Source organism: Falco cherrug, chromosome 4 (assembly GCF_023634085.1).
Source record: "Falco cherrug isolate bFalChe1 chromosome 4, bFalChe1.pri, whole genome shotgun sequence".
Classification (NCBI taxonomy): Eukaryota; Metazoa; Chordata; class Aves; order Falconiformes; family Falconidae; genus Falco; species Falco cherrug.
In genome coordinates, this window is record NC_073700.1 from 85107044 (window position 1) to 85123152 (window position 16109).

A 16109-nucleotide genomic window follows, 5' to 3' on the forward strand; every position below is an offset into this window, starting at 1 on the left:
GTAGGTGCTGCAGGACAGGTTTATTACAAATCCTTGTGCAGGGGAGAAGCACAGTTACGCTGTCCCTGCTCTCCTGTCGCTGGCAGCAGGAGGTTGGTACAGGTAGTTCCACCTGTAGTTTAAGCTCATGCCACGGGATGATGCTTTGCAGAGGTGGGGACAAGCATCTCCAACCTGCTCCAAGTGCTTAACTCGCTAACCAGGTGCAGGTATCGGAGGGAGCCGCTCTTTCAGGCTTTCAAAACAACCTCCCCCAAGAGCAGCAAAAGACAAGTCAGGTCCCTTCCAGCCTGCGAAGTTTCTGAAAACAGAGATGGCCTCACACCTCTTCATTGAAAAGGGCTGATCTCCATCACCTTAGCTTCTGGGGACTGTGGAGAAAAAAGCAGAAAAATATGAACATAAAACCGTTTTTCATCTCTTTTCAAAGCTGCCAGCTCACCAGTGAAGCTGGACACTGTCCTGCAGCAAACTCTCTGGCGTAAGGTGGAACTCTCTACGCAACCACGCTGCAGAAAGCAACACTGCTGTTGTGAGTCATGCACGAAGGTACAGGACAGAGAGTCACAAGGAGACCAGCTTTTTGCTAACAACAAAAGACTCGAATCAACACACAACACCAATAAACATGCAGAGCATGTCAAAGACCTGAAGAAGACAAATACAACAGAAGAAAGTTCAAAACTTGACTTCTCTTGTCCTGCATCTGAAGGTGTCACTTTTAACAGAACTCAAATGTGGCTTCTCCCGTTCATGCTCTAATGACTTCATGGTCCTTTGGGGCAAGAGGGGTGAGGAAAGGGGTTTATTCATCCGTCAGTTCAGGGTCGAGTTGGTTCAGTATCAGAGGCACTAAACAGTCTCATCTCTTGGCATCAGTCCCCTTTCAAAATGATCTTTTAACTGTCCTGTTCCACTTTGTTTTCCCTCCTTTGAGGTCCAAGTTCAAATGCTGGAAACTGGGAAGTCTCCGGCACTGAAATATCTGAGAGGAAGTGAATAGCTCCAGCCATGCCTAAAACATAATGAGAAAAGAGATCTTTGCAAATCTTTGACATTAAAATAGCACAACTGACAACAAAAGCAATGGCACCCGTTCAAACAACCTCCTCAAGTAGATCTTTTTTTGAACAGGTGGACTTAGGGCCTACAGAAAGGCCAGTTCATCTGTACTTTACCCAGGAACCCAAGTTTCATTGGAAAAGATCAAAGGCAAACCCCAAGAACTCTCTGCTACCGTCTTTTCAGCTGCACAATCTCAATGTTACTTCAATTAAAGAAAAAGTAAATCCCAGTTTGGACTGTCCCTCCAAATCTGAGCAGCTCTTGCTTGTCATTTTACTGATTAAAAACAAAGGCAAAACTTTATTATACTTGTAATGTGAAGATTAATTTGTTCACTACTCATAGAGGTATGAAACACTAACACCCGCATCACCTAATAAAACTCTTAGGGGGACAGATAAGAGAGGCACCCTCCAGCAGGAAAGCATACAAATAAAATACTAGCTCCATTTTACGATCAAGTTAAAATTCTATTTCATCAGCAGCTAAGCACATACAAAGGAACCTTCCTGAAATACAGCATCCGATGCAAACGAAACCAGACAGTCCCGTAAGATGCACATGCAACTTCCACTGAAAGTGTGCACATACACGCAGAACTGGACAACTTCATGCACAGTTTTTGGCTACAAAAAAAAATAATCCCCAGAATTAAGACATTTTGTCTCAAATTTGAGACTTCAGATTTTTCTTAAAAAAATTCACTGACATTAAAAAGCTAAACCAGACGCTGTATGTCAGCATTAAAGCACAAATCATCCTGTTGTTGGCAGTACTCCACCTTCCCAACAAATTTCAAGCTATTATGTAACAGATTGCATGGCTGCTTTTTCCCTCGAAAAGTGCATGCAAGGGAGCTCTCAGGAATAAGAATACTTACACTTTTCTCACTTAAACATTAAGACATCAACTCCGTACTTGGAAGGGATGCATATAACTACTGCTCTCTTGTGTTTACACCTTGGATTGGTTTATTTGTAAAATAGTCTTTATTTGGTCTGCTGTAATCTCACACATTTGTGATAGGTGGCACACTAGGCTCACGGTTCATGAGGCAGCAGCCCTACTCAAACCTTACTTGGTCTGTTCATTGCTTGCTACTGTGTTTCTAAAATGTAAGGGTGAGATAGGGAATGGAAAATAAACTACAAATTAAAAAACAGACAAAGCTCGAGGACAGTATTTAGGAGCAACTTTGAACTGACAGAAAATTCTCTAAGAACTTTGTATTACTTTTCTGTTTGAGTGATTTGGGTTCATATTAAAACTTAGCTTTTCCTTGCTTTGGTATTGCAGCAAAGGCGGCCTAGCTCTGACAAGCCAGGAACTACTTCGAGACCCCCTACGCACAGCTGCTCCTCTGCCCAGTCCCTCTGCAACAACATCTGTGACAAAACTGCTGCCCAGACTTCTGTTTGCTTTAAGCCAAGAGGCACCAGCACAGCAGAATTTTATTCCAGAGTAACAGTGGCACTGGCTTTACATTGGCAACTGCTGAAACGCAACCGAAAGCGGAAGTCATGATAGCAAATTACCGTCTGTTGTCTTTTTCTCCCCCCATTCTTTTAAGCAGAGGTGGTGGTAGGGGGTGGCTCTATTTTTAATAGTAGAGGAACCCACCAAAGATTTCCCAACTCCTAAGCATGTGCCAAAACCTTCTTTCCTGTATAACACAACAGCATTAACACCACTGCCACTTTACCTTCAAAGAGAGAATAAGGTCGGTCAGGAATACGACATCCATGTGCACCATACTCCAAACACCATTCAGCAAACTGGGGGAAAAAATTTTAGAAACTGTTTTTTATTTAAGACTGCTAAATGCAAGCTTGAGTATCTGCTTATCTTTAATAGGTACTAAACATAAAATAGTGTAAGCAGAGACACAACACAGAAATCACTGTCTGAGATCAATTTGTCCCACTTCAGCCAGGACAAGGCTGCCATTAGGTTGTAGGATATGTATTTCCACAGCACAATTTTCAGTTTCATAGCAATGTAATTACGTGGGTTGTACTTCACTTTGTTTTCTGTAAATCAACCCTGCTACATGTCAATGAAAAATGCTGTGAGAGCAGACACTTTCATTTTCAAGGGCAAAATTTTTCTAATATTATAATATCAGCTTCTTATCTGTCTTGGCACTTAATTTATCCACATGCTCAGGCCTTAGGGCTGTTAATTGCATTTTGGTTTTCTTTCACTTCTGTGCACTAATTTGAAGTATTAAATCTTCAGCTGCTGTTACTTAGTTTTATTTATTTGCTCTCCCCAAGCCTTAAGAAAAATTTGTTATAAATACAGTTAGACAATTATCGCCATCAATATCTTGTTGCAGAAGATGGAATACCATTAAAAAGAGTTAACAGTATCTTTCTTGTGTTTAAACAACACTGCTGCACTAGCTACATTAGACATACGTGACTTATGAACTGCATCTGGATCAACTGAATAGCCACCACCTATTTCTCCTTTATGGCTCCCCAGAGCAAACGGGGCCACAACTTCCCCTGGCATTTCTGTGCTTGGAAGCAAACTGCTGCTTATTCAAAATATGGTGCGGAGATTCCTGCAAAGCGAAGAACTGAGAGGTCTCTCCCTGCTCCCCCTGCAATTTGGGCAAGTGCTAACAAACAGAAAACCCTACTAACTAGAGGGTGCCCCAGCTCTAGAGTTGGAGCTATATGGGGTGCAAGCATGCCCCCAGAGCCATCAGTCTGTTCAACAGCAAGATAAATAGTGGCATCTCCTCCCTTCTTCTCCCCACTCTGTCCTGTTTAAATGTTTACTGGAGAATGGATTTTTCTTCTCTTGGTAGGTGTGTGTGCACACATGCAAACGTCTTGAGGAAACCCAGCAAAAACCCCACAAACATAAACACTGCAGTCCATACAACTATCAAGAACTGACGAAACATTTTTGGGCCCCCCACAGGTATGAATCTTCAAACCAAGGTTTAATTCTCCATGTAATCTTGTCTTATATGTGAGGACTGAACAAGTTTATGCCATGTTTCTAAACTACAATCAGTTCTTGCCACATCCACATCTTACCGCATACTAGCCTTTATTATTACTGCCAGCCTGGGAACTGCAACAGAAACTAAAAAAATGCACCCCAGGCTACTGAAGCACAACCATCATTTACAAGTTCATAGTTTCAGCACAACTCTGAGATCCAGTAAACCACACTAGTATCTTTGTTAAACCAAGGGGAAGGAAAAAAAAAAACCAACCCAGAAAAAAAGAACTATTTTCTAGCAGGAAGGCATCTGCCATTATTTGTCACGTAGGCTGGGCATGCTTGCCACCAGCAGCGGTTTAATCACAGTGCTGAGCGCCACAGGGCTCAGATGCTCTCTGCTGCCTAGAGCCCAGGATGCTACAGGCCGCTCTCCTCCCCCAGGCAGGCCAGCCAGGAGTGGCTCAGCCTCCCGGGGGCCTGTCTGATAATGCCGGAGAAAAGCTGCGAAGCTGAAAGGGAGAAGCACAAACCAAGAGTCTCTGTGAGCCACGGCCTTCCAGCTCTTTTGGTTCAAACCAGGGATTCCCGGGCAGACTCCTTCCCCCAAACCTCCTGTTTTTGGAACAAACACTCTTGAGAGGGGAGCCATCTAGTCCTCTCAGTTACATGCCTTTAGGCACCAACACCATGGCATGCTTGCTTCCCCGCATGCCCCTGCTCAAAAAGAAAAGATTTCAAGAATGCCAGACAAGCAAGTTCCTCTGCCTGTTTCAAGATTTCCCTGCAGGGCCTGACTGAATGCTGGAGATACTAAAATGCAGAATGGCTGCAAATATGCTGCCAGACCTGACTGTGCTGGGCACCCCCAGCAAACAGTCTTTAGCCACCGTGCCACATCTTGCTTCTCAAAGGGATTTCAGGTACCTGCATCTCCTGGTTTGGGTTTGAAATATATACGCTTGCTTTTCTCTAGCTTGGTATGGAAGAACATCAGGATTCTCTTGGGCCTCTAGAAGAGGAGCACCAACAGGAGGTGCGAGTGCTGCACAGAGCCACAGAAGATGTACTAGCATGGAGACACAGGGAGCCGGAGAGCGGCACTGGCTGCAATGCCAGCTTGGTGCTCTGGCTCACGCGTCCCAGCGGGGGAGTCCACATGTAACAAAGTCCCACTCGCCCTGGAACGCAGGTATGCCTACAGGTGTCCTTCATGGCATGATGCTTTGGTAAACATGAGACAAGTAGCAACTTTTAAAGCTCTGCTGACTGAGGACAGCCTGACAGTGGAGATGAATACAATAGCTTTACACATGGCCAGTGCGCATCTAGAAGCGCCTAAGAAGCAACTCATCAAATTCCTCATTGCACTCGCTTTTAAAAAGGCCTCAGCTAAATAGCTACATATGCGGTATGAAACCTACTATCAGTCAATTAAGCTGAAAGAAGTCCCAACAAACCAAACCAAAACCAAACCAAAGTCTTATGAGATGATGAAACAGAGTCAGAGAAAGCCTTGTCCTTTGGTAACTGCTAGCTTATAGCCAGAGCTGAATCATCCAGGTTCTGCTATCAAGTGGAAAAATTCTGAGTGTGTCTTTCTCTGCCATTTGAATTAATGAAAAAATTCAAAGTGAGCAATTTGAGAGCTGTGATTCAGAGCTCTAAAAGGCCCAAACAGACACTAGTCTGAAAACACATAATTACAAAAGACTACAAACAGCATTGCTTGGGGGAGTTGAGGATGACACTGGATGTCTCAAGGGAAAAATTAGTACCACATAACAGTAGTCTGTTACTGTTCAGACAAGCTGATTTTCAGACTCTACTTTCTTCTGAATACATGTTTACTTCCTCTCCTCTTTGCAGAACATTTGTGCATTTCACTCTGCATATTAAGGCAGTGCATGCCCCACATACACAGCTGAAATTGTCCAGTCAATGTGGAGCAAGTGACAGGATCCTCTTGTCCCACCAGCCAGCCAGCTCCAGCTCTAGCACACAACAGCCTACTTGGAACACAGTTTACTCTTGCACAGGCATAACGACGTGAAAGGGAACAGTAATTTTGTTGGGATGCTGTAGAGCTCACCTTGCAAGCTCGGTAGAGGTACTTTTTGTCCTGAGTTAGATTATAGAGAGACAAGAAGGAGTAGCCATTGCCAGCAGTACCATGGCAGATCCCGTATCCTTTTCTCAATAAGCCTCTCTGCCAGATGACATCACTACAATCCATAGCATCTTTCAAATATTTATCCTCTTTAAAAGTCTGTGGAATAAAAACAGAATAAACACATGTAAGTTTAAGTACTAATGGGAAAAAATAAAGGAAGCTGGACCTAAGAGATCTTTTGCTGTTGGTCTGGGGGTTTTCCATATAAAATTTATTTTTTATTTTAATAATCCATTCGACATAGACTTGCCTTTCTCTTCTAAATTTCCCTACATGGAAAAAGGAAGAAGTTAAGTTTTTGTTTCTGAAATGAAGACTCCAAAGGAAAAACTCAGTTTCAAAGGCCCTTGGTTCTACAACCTGTAATCTATTTGAATGGTACATGGTCCTTTTTTTCCTCTCTCCTCCATTCCCAAACCACAACATCATTTGATTTGAAATATAGAAATGTAATTCTTGCCTCCAAGAAATGTAACACAGAATACTGGCCATCAAACCTGGTCTTAAAAGGCCAGGTTCCAGTCTCCCTGAAGTCATTCTTCCTGCTTACTCACCATCTGCCTTCAGTTCCACGTCAAAAATACACAAGAATATCTCCTTGTATAGCACAGGGCTCTCTTCTGTCACAAGCACAAGCAGGAACACTCCATCACCTTGATGAGTATTTGTATTAGAAATACTCAGAAGCACTAAGACAGTTTGGGCAAAGGACCAATTTTGCAAAGTTTATTGCAACTAAAGTGCATTTTGGACACAGAGAGCCCATCAAGAGAGCGGAAAACCAGAGCAAGTAATTTAGCTGAAAACCACCAGACTTCCACCATTACAAGGCTACTCTTTTGCTCCCCTTTGCCTAAGTCACTCTACAGATCAACAAGACACACAAAAAATGAGTAACTGATACACTACTGTAGACTTCAGTCCTTTAGGGATGGCACCCCCTGGCAGGCTATTTAATAAGGTAATAGAAGCAATTAACATGCAAGACTCTTAAACCCACAAGCCTGATAAAGTCCCTCTTTCTGAACAGGCTTTGTCAGCTACTTAGCTGTAACATTATGGATTAAGGCCTGGCAACAGCATTTGATTTCCAGGACAAACACTGCTGTCTGTAATCGCCAGTCCCTGTGCTGGATATGAAAGCGTAGCCAGCAAAACATCCTGCTATTCTTCTTACCGCTTCTTCAAAAGGCAGAATAATAAGAGTAAAAGAAAAGCAGCACATGCCCCATCATCTCAAATATAAAAAGAGGCCAGAAATGAGGCTGCTAAACAGAACTTGGTCCTATCCCCCTTATCGCTTGCAAAACATTTTGTGCTGGGGAAAGCATCACGTTGACAAAGAAGGGGGAGGCGGGGGGGAAGTCTGCTGTGTTAAGTCAACCTCCTACCACAGTCCAAAGAAAAAGCAACTGTGACTGCTGCTACATTCAGCGGTGCTGTAAGAGATTTACAGTTTGCATTTCAGGTAGCAGCATGAGTAATTATTCTATAAACCAAGCCTGCTTTTCATCAGCCCACCCAGAGGCCAACCAGGGAATCTGCCAAGGAGGGCTGTCAAAAGCAAGAATCAATTTGCATATATTTAATTAAATAGCATACTTTTAAATGCCATGCAAATCAGAATTGCACAACACAAGAGAGATAGCAAACCTCGTTAAGTATAGAGAAAAGCAAACAGTAGGCTCAGTGGTTCTAGTTATGCCCTAGATGGGGCCGAGGACCTTTGCTCTGACGTTAAGTTCTCAATAGCTATCTTAATCATAGAGTAATTTATGGAAGACGTTAAGTTCTCAATAGCTATCTTAATCATAGAGTAATTTATGGAAGACATTCTTTGGCAAGACACATGAACCCACGCTTTTGAAAACCAACATAATTCTTAGAACTCTTGGGATCAAGATTCAAAGAATTTAGGTCAATGTTCTCACATCCAGGACTTTAATACCAAATTGTTTAAATACATGGCCCATTCCCAAGAAAGCCTGAAGTCTAGTAACTACTAGCACCCTGAGAAGCAATTTTATCCACTTATTTCCTCTTTACAAACATACCTACGTAATTATTTTGGGATTTTTAGATGCCTAGCCTAGGGTTCTGGTTTGAAAGTCTAGATCTAGATAGACTTAAAATGCAAGCCTCACAATCTAACAGGCCCACATACAGGTCTCTCTGGAAAAATAGAAGTCTATACGAACACAGAATGATTCACCTTATAAGCTTGCATGAGCATGTGGATGACTCCGGGGGCACCGTGGCACCAGTGAACCAGTCTGTCAGTCTCATTGCTCAGTGACGATGGGTAATTCCCAGATCTGAATTTTTTATGACGCACATAGTCAATGCTCGGCTTCACCAGCTCTGCCAGGGTCTCTTGGTCCACATTTGCAACTGGCTAAAGAAAACATGAAAAAAACCACCACCAAACCCATAAACAGGAGTAGCAACCAATTGTGTATTGACACACTTAATTCTGTGATCTATTTTCAAGTATCCTACATATGTGCCCTTGATCCAAATACTTCGAATCACTTTATGCAGATTTAATTAATGTTTTCTTACAATACCCTTGGGAAGCACATTTTTACAGCTACTGTAGAGAAAAGGAAACTGGGGCACCAAGTTGTTACCTGTCTTACTGGAGGTGACACTGAAAGAGCATGGAAGAACTGAGAACAGAATATGGATCTCAAGACTTCCAAGCCTCTCTTGATACCTTAAAATAGAGAACACTTATGGAAGAAAGATGGTTTTATACCTACCTTGCTCATAATACACACTTAAAACACAACGGGTTACACATTTTGTTTTAAAAATAACACGTAAACAAACCTGTCCTATTTCCCAGTAAATGAAGAAGAGTGTATGTAGTGGCATACCTGGCAAAGGTTTGTGAAGGTTAAAGTTCCACATCATAAACAAAACTCCCTGAAGGTATAGGCTATAAATCTTCATTTCCAATTTCAGAAGCAACAGCTACTTCTCCAGCTAGCTAAACAGCTTTGTACTACAAACTCATCTTTACCTTGCTATTCTGAATTTTCTTTCTCATTTCTTGTATTTAGTTTACGTCCTTCCAAAAGGAGAATATATTACTTACAAGTAGCATGCAGGTTGAAGAAAGGTTTAGAAGCTGACTATCTGTTGAGTCTGTAGTTGTGCTTTGTTGGCATTCTCTCCTCTACCAGCCCATTTAACAGTATTTTCATAACAGAACTTGCTGTTTTTACACAGCCTACATGATTTCTGGAATTCCTGCAAGCTGTGGGAACAACTTCAGAAACTGGAACCTATAGGAGCCTAATAACTGAGCTTATTTTTTTTAAATAACTTGGTCTTTGTGGCTGACTCGATGTCATACAATTTCCCTGTTTCCCACCAGCTCCAGCACGTTTGCATTCAATAGATGAGCACACTGCAACAATTGCCAGCCTTAAAGCCAAATGAAGGCAGACTTTCAATAGCTGTATTTTCAGTAACCTGAAAACCACAAAAGCCTTTATTTCACCTCAGCCAGGAAAGCTTTGCCAGACTTCTACCTGCCAGGTCCTTCAAGCAAACACCACCTCTGCACTTCAGAGTGGAACGGAAACCTTCATGCTACTAACCAGAAGTACACCTGAATACAGATCAGCTCATCACGAAGAACACCCCGGAGCGGATCAGCCCTCACTCAGACGCTGACCTGTGGGGTAGGGAGGCTGTGGGGGAAGGTTTGTTTTCAGGCTCTGATTTCATGCTGCACCCCTGCAGCAGAAGGCAAAGTGGATGGGCACCAGCAATAAACGCTTCAGTCTTCAGCTGTCCAAGGCAAGTCCAGCCCAGCACATCTGTCCTTGGGAGGTAAATCCAGGAAAAGCAGAGTTTTTTAACAACATCTTTCTCACCCTGTGCTTCTGAGAAGATCTGAGTGCAAATGAGTTCTTTGCCTGAGCTGCTGAGGTTCCCAGCACCTACTTCCAACAGCAAAAAAGTAACCTACAGGCATGTGTCCTGATTCTCTGGCCAAAAGCAATGATACGCAAACAGACATTTTTGCCTCAGGGTTCGGGAAAGGGGCTAGGATGAGAGATTCCCCAGCTAGCACTTCAGAATTCCCCCTCTGCCTCCTGAATGAGTTCTTTAACTCTGCTGAGCTCTTGTGCTTCCAGTAGTCTTCTGCAAATAAATCCATCAATACACATTTCTTCATAAATGTGTTGTACAGAAATTATGATTAGTGACCTTCTCATCTCAGGTGCTATGTTGGACACCCTTTTTTTTGTTATAAATCAACCCCTCGACAAACCGTCTCCTGAATTCTTTGCTGAAAATACATAAAACCTGCCCTCATTTGGCGTGGGAGGGATGGGGAAAGGATGAACTCCGATATGCCATCTTCTTCTGCAGTGGATGACTCAACTCTGCATGACTCACAGTATTTAACGTACAGTGAAAAGACAGTAATCCAATGCTGCACAAACAATGGCTTTGTGGTAATTCTTAAAAGCAGCAATTATACGTAAAGGAAAAGATAGTTACAATTTTAACATGTACACAGAGTAGCTTTTGCTTAAACCAAGAAGTACTGTGCAATTACTTCTGCTGTCAGCCTTGAATAGTAAACAGATGATGGAGCCTTTAAAGAGGCTTCTTTAAAGGACCAGATGTTTCTCAGAAAATCTAGCAGAGCCAGGGAAGAGAAAATGGAAGCCAGGAAGATGAGGGAGCCGGAACGGGGCAGACCACCTTGCTGAAGAAGGCAGGAAGTAAAGACAAGAGCACAGTAAATCAGAGCAGCCTGTGGCCCCAGTGAGATGGTCATTGCAGAAAATGGGCGTAGTGAGGTTCAGACAAGCTCCAAGGTAGCAGAGCAGAACCCATTTCCACAGCAAAGTCAGCTGCTTTAGCCTGAGCTACTGGTGGAAGTGGTGTGAGCTAATCTGAAACAGATGGGGAGAAGTCACAGCACCTTCTGCAAATGAGGAACGGCTGAGCAGTGGCAACAGCAAATACTAGCTCAGTCACTTCTGCTTCAGGCTTCGAGGACATGCAGTCCTTCCACTTGCCTGAAGGAAAGTCATTCTGCATGAGCTGGTAAGAAAATTAACATTTGAAAAGATGCACGGACTAGCAGCACCTTTAAAAACCAGAAACGGGTACAATCAAATTTTGCAGCTCTATGGCCACCTTCTATAACGAATCTTAAGGCTGTTTTTCCAGATTGTACAACAGAAATAAGATATATAGGTCTGTTCTGAAAAACACTGTAAACCTACTGGAGATTCTCAGGGCAGGAGGGAATGGATTTAAGTGTGAGTAAGAGGAGGTATACAGAAGGGAGGAATCTCACTCAGGACAACAGAAAGAGGAGAGCAGGTGCCATAAATGCACTAAGGAACATCAGATTTTTGGGGGACAGACAGTGGGGATAAGGAAGAGGAAGAACATATAAAGAATAAAAGCATACTGAAGACAAATGTGTGAATAATGATACTCTTCCAAAAGCTTCAAGACAATGAAAAAACACCACAAAACCCACAGTCACCAGAGAAAAGAGGACCATCATGGAGGGCAGGAGAGGCACCAGCGGCGCACTCATTTAAAAATACAAAAAAATTGAAGGGTGATGGATGGTGAGTCTTAGCTGCTCTAAATGCAGGCACCAGAAGAACTAAGCATGAGGAGAAGGGAAGGCACCTCACTGTCTCTGCTGAGGATAGGAAACTTTATCTCCTGCAACACTGGTGCTCTGAACCACAACTCAAGGGTTAATTCACTCTAGTGCAAAGATACTCAAGTCAGTTTTCTTCGGATATCAGGGCCTGAACTAGTATCTCTGCACAGTTCTGTGCTGCAGAGTCTAACTCTGAATTGTGAGACCCTGACCCAGCACAACACTGTACGTGTGTAAGAGCTTAAGATAAGATCCTCCGATGCAAAGCAAGAAATCACTGGTGTTTTACTCCAGCCCACAGAAGATGCTCTTACCTGCATGAGCATGTAATAGATCCCAGCCACTCCATGGGCCGCTCCAACGTATTGCTTCCTGTGCCACTGGTACAACAGAGGACAACGGTCTGTTTTCCGCTCCTCCTTCGAAAAGTTTTTCCCCGATTCAATAATAGCATCTATTACCTAAGAAAAAGAACACACCCCTTCCATTTATCTTGCTCGCTTTGATTCAGAGGGTTTTGCTTTGTCATGACTAACACTACAGTAAAGAATAAGCTACAATGAACCGTAACAGGACAACAATATTCAATTAATTAGGATCTGAGCGTTGAGGTAGAAATGGCAATTTTCCTAAATGATGGAATCACTTATGTTTCTAGGAGAAGAAATTTAATATGCAAATATTTCCAGCATTTTTTTTTCCAGGCTTGTCTTCTCTGCTTCTGGTATCTGCAGAATGCATCTTCCCCACACCGAATTCTCCTTCTTTTCACTTAAGACTTTTTTTGTAACATTTTCTCATCCTCAGATGCTCCCCAACTAGTCACATATTAGATCCATTTCCAAGGCTGGCCACAGACCCACCCGCACCAGCCTGTCTCAGCCCCAGCTGGGCAACAGGAAAAGTGGGAAGAGACTGGAAGGATGGATAAGACTGAGTTCCCAGTTCTAGGTCCCTCTCCTAATCCCTTAAATTACGCAAAGGAGAGATTCCAGTTCAACCTCACTGATGCTATGGGACTGGAGAGAGAAAAGTATCTTACCTCTTTGATAGCAGACTGTGGGACAGTGTCTGGACCGATTTCAGTATTCAGGTACAGCAAGGCATATAGGTAACCTGCTCTGCCATAGAGCAGCTCATCTGGAAGTTCAGCATCTGTGCTTATGACTGTCCTTTGGAGCTGCAACAGCCTGCATCAGACAAGGAAGGTGGAAAGAGAGAGAGAACATCTCTAGAGATCATACTAGACTATGTATTGTACAAGCCATCAAACCAGAAGCAGAATGAATGCTGAAGCCCAGCTCAGCTGGCTGCCAGGTTTAACACGGGAGCCCTGGTGCCCACCATCCCTGACAGGCAGGCACCTCTGAGCCACAGCCACGTGAGCAACTATCAGGTTTTCGTGCAGACAGAAACAGATGTACGGGTGCAGGTCGAGGCTTTGGAGGAGGCTGGGAAGCCACTCCAACAAACAGGGAAGCCTCCTGGAGCCTCTGGGAATTTCACCTAAGTAAGGATCCATAATTGTAGGTGTGTGAGGGGGGGAAAAAACAAAACCAAAAAGCTCTAATACCACCATTCAGCACTCCCCCTCCCTAGACAACGTTTCAAACATTTAGCAGCTCAATTTTGAAAAGTGCACTGTTATTATGCGCAAGTGTTTTGCTTGCCTTTAGCAACGGAAGAAAAACCTTGGGCTGGCCATCACAACTCTTATCTTCTCCAGAGAGACTCCCCACTACTACCCCACCAGTCTGCATTAGCACCGAGGTGGAACGAAGATCTGTTTTCCAGCCCACACCCTCCCCGTCTCTTCCCATCTTCTGTGATTAAATTGGCAATTAGATGAAACCATGGAGATCATCACATTTTAAACTGAGGAAGGGGCAAGGCAATCTGCACTAAGGCCAAATTCAACTCCCAGACTCCCCCAGCCACTATTACTCAGCAGAAATGTTAGCATTAATGTCATACCGGAGCAAAAACACTGACCTCAACAGTTCATTTACGTTGTCACTGCTTAATACCAAGGAAAAGCCATGCACAAAAAAAAAGTTTGATATTATCATTCCTTTCTTGGAACGATGCTTTGGACTTAGAATTACATTATTTTCTTTTAAATGGTCCACTGTTAAGTCTTATTATTCAAATCATATAGCTGGACAGCTACAAGGTAAAAAGTGCGATCATAGATTACAATTTGGCATCTATAATGTATCACTCAGCTAGTGTCGTGAGTATATTAAAAAAAAAAAAAAAAGGAAGAAAAGAAGCAAATAAACAAACTAACTAACCTCCTTTTCAGTCCTCCTCCTAGAAATGACTTTCCAAGGAGAGGTGAGACTAAAAGATATATTGCTAATGTAATTTCACTAGTACTCATGCTTCATACCTTACAGCAACACTGCTTTCCAAGCTGCATCCAAAATGACATCTCAAGTTTACTGCCAGTTCTAACAGCACAAAATCCCAAACCTACCACCCATTTCAAAACTGAAATATTCATTCAGGAACAGCCACACTAGTATTCTAGATCAGAAAGAGCTCAATTATATTTCCAAATATGAACCAGAACGGAGATGAAGACATAAGGCTAGTCTGCAAATTCTGGTGGTCTCAAGTACGCTGCCGGATCACTAGCAGGTGGATCGCTGGTGCCGAATGCAAACCCCACAGGGCTCCAGTGCTGCCAGCCCTCACCAAGACAGCAAATCAGCTCTGTATCAGCAAACGGACTGTCAGTTCTCCAAGGAAGCTCTAAATCTAAATGGAATTTCTCAAGACATTTGTTACATTTAGATTACTTTGCAAAGGGGCTGGAATTTTTTCGGGCTATCGTTCATATGCTCTGACCAAATTAAAGCCTTTGCCTGTTCAGCAAACACCTCCTCTTTGTTTTTCTGTTACATATCAATCCAATGTGCCATGTTTCTGTCTGGTATTTCCAGATCCCTCCAGTGTACATGTTTTGTAATGAATCTACAATTAAGACCCACTCTTTACAGGAAGCATCACATACTGCACAAGCACTACATATTGCCAGTGACAAGTGTGCAGCTTTTGTTAAATGTCACTTGAATGTGACAAAATCAAGATGTGCATGCATTACAGATATGCCCAGGACATCCTGTCCTTACAGCAACGGAGGACTCAAGATAAGCTGTTAAATATGAATCAAGTGTAAGGCAGCTTTAATAAAGATAAATCCTATTTTGTATTCTTCTACTGAAAATGTATTAGGGGAGAAAGCGTCTCCATTTTTTTAATCCTGTTGTCCAAAACTCTGCTTGGAAACATTACTGAACCAATGCTCTCCAGAAATGCAAGGCTTCACTTTTTCCACCATCAACCACTTACTTGGCAACACATTCTTTAGATTCATTGTCATTTTTCAGCTTGTGATAAACCACTGCACCCACTGCCAGTGGCCCAGCATCACCACAAAGAAAAGTAACTCTTCTGCCATTCAGATTGCGAAGGATTCTCTTCACATAATCAAGAGATCGCTGCAAATGGCTCTGGTTTTTCGTGACACGGTACAGTTGCAGATATAAGAGGGCAATACCTGGAACAACCACATGAAAAAGAGAGTTTTGTTTACTTCTCCTTCTAACTATACCATGTCCCCCTCTTTAGTGCCTCTGAAACTAAAATGCAAATGAGAAGAAGTATTTAGACAATTTAAACACGTCAGTCAAGGGTCCTAGCTCATGCAATGGGAAGGCATCAGACCGTCTATTTTGATTACATTTCAGTCTGGATTGTGACCAAAAAAAAAGTATCAGACTGAAGCCCAACGGTAGACTCACAGTTTTCAGAGAATGAAGAAAATTCATGACATAGGCACCAATGCTTGGTGAAGAAATCACTGAAGCTTCAAAAACTTGGAATAACAAGCATGTGTATGACCAAGCACCTCATACAATACTTACCTATTATATGTAAGAAGTGACTTGTTTCCCATTTGATTTGTAAAAGGATGTTTTGATGAGTTTTTGGATTAAACTTGCCAACTTCTCTATAATCCTTAAATGTATTTCACAACAAGATTATGAGCTTCTACAAGTTAAGCTGGTTTGAAAAAGCCAGAAAGCAAACAAGTCCTCAGAGAATGCTGGAAGGTAATACCAAGCTTCACTCCATTAAATTCATTACATAGTCCTCCATTAAAACCAAACCAAACCTTAAAAATTGCAACAATGTAGGCTGAAGAAAGTTAAATCCATCTAAGTGGATGTTTATTGGCCAATTCCA

General features: G+C 42.6%; 1 protein-coding gene across 2 annotated transcripts in view; it reads right to left on the bottom strand.

The window, feature by feature from the left end:
• Positions 1-564: 564 nt before the first annotated feature.
• LANCL2 (LanC like glutathione S-transferase 2) overlaps positions 565-16109 on the bottom strand; it is a 30106-nt gene continuing 14561 nt past the window's right edge. For both annotated transcript variants that reach the window (XM_055707428.1, XM_055707429.1), the window contains exons 3-9: positions 15213-15420; positions 12898-13045; positions 12170-12316; positions 8412-8594; positions 6119-6295; positions 2768-2840; positions 565-1015 (exon numbers count right to left, since the gene is read on the bottom strand). In XM_055707428.1, coding sequence (XP_055563403.1) covers positions 900-1015; positions 2768-2840; positions 6119-6295; positions 8412-8594; positions 12170-12316; positions 12898-13045; positions 15213-15420 — 1052 coding nt within the window. In that variant the 3' untranslated portion in view covers positions 565-899. The remainder of the gene's footprint in view (positions 1016-2767; positions 2841-6118; positions 6296-8411; positions 8595-12169; positions 12317-12897; positions 13046-15212; positions 15421-16109) is intronic.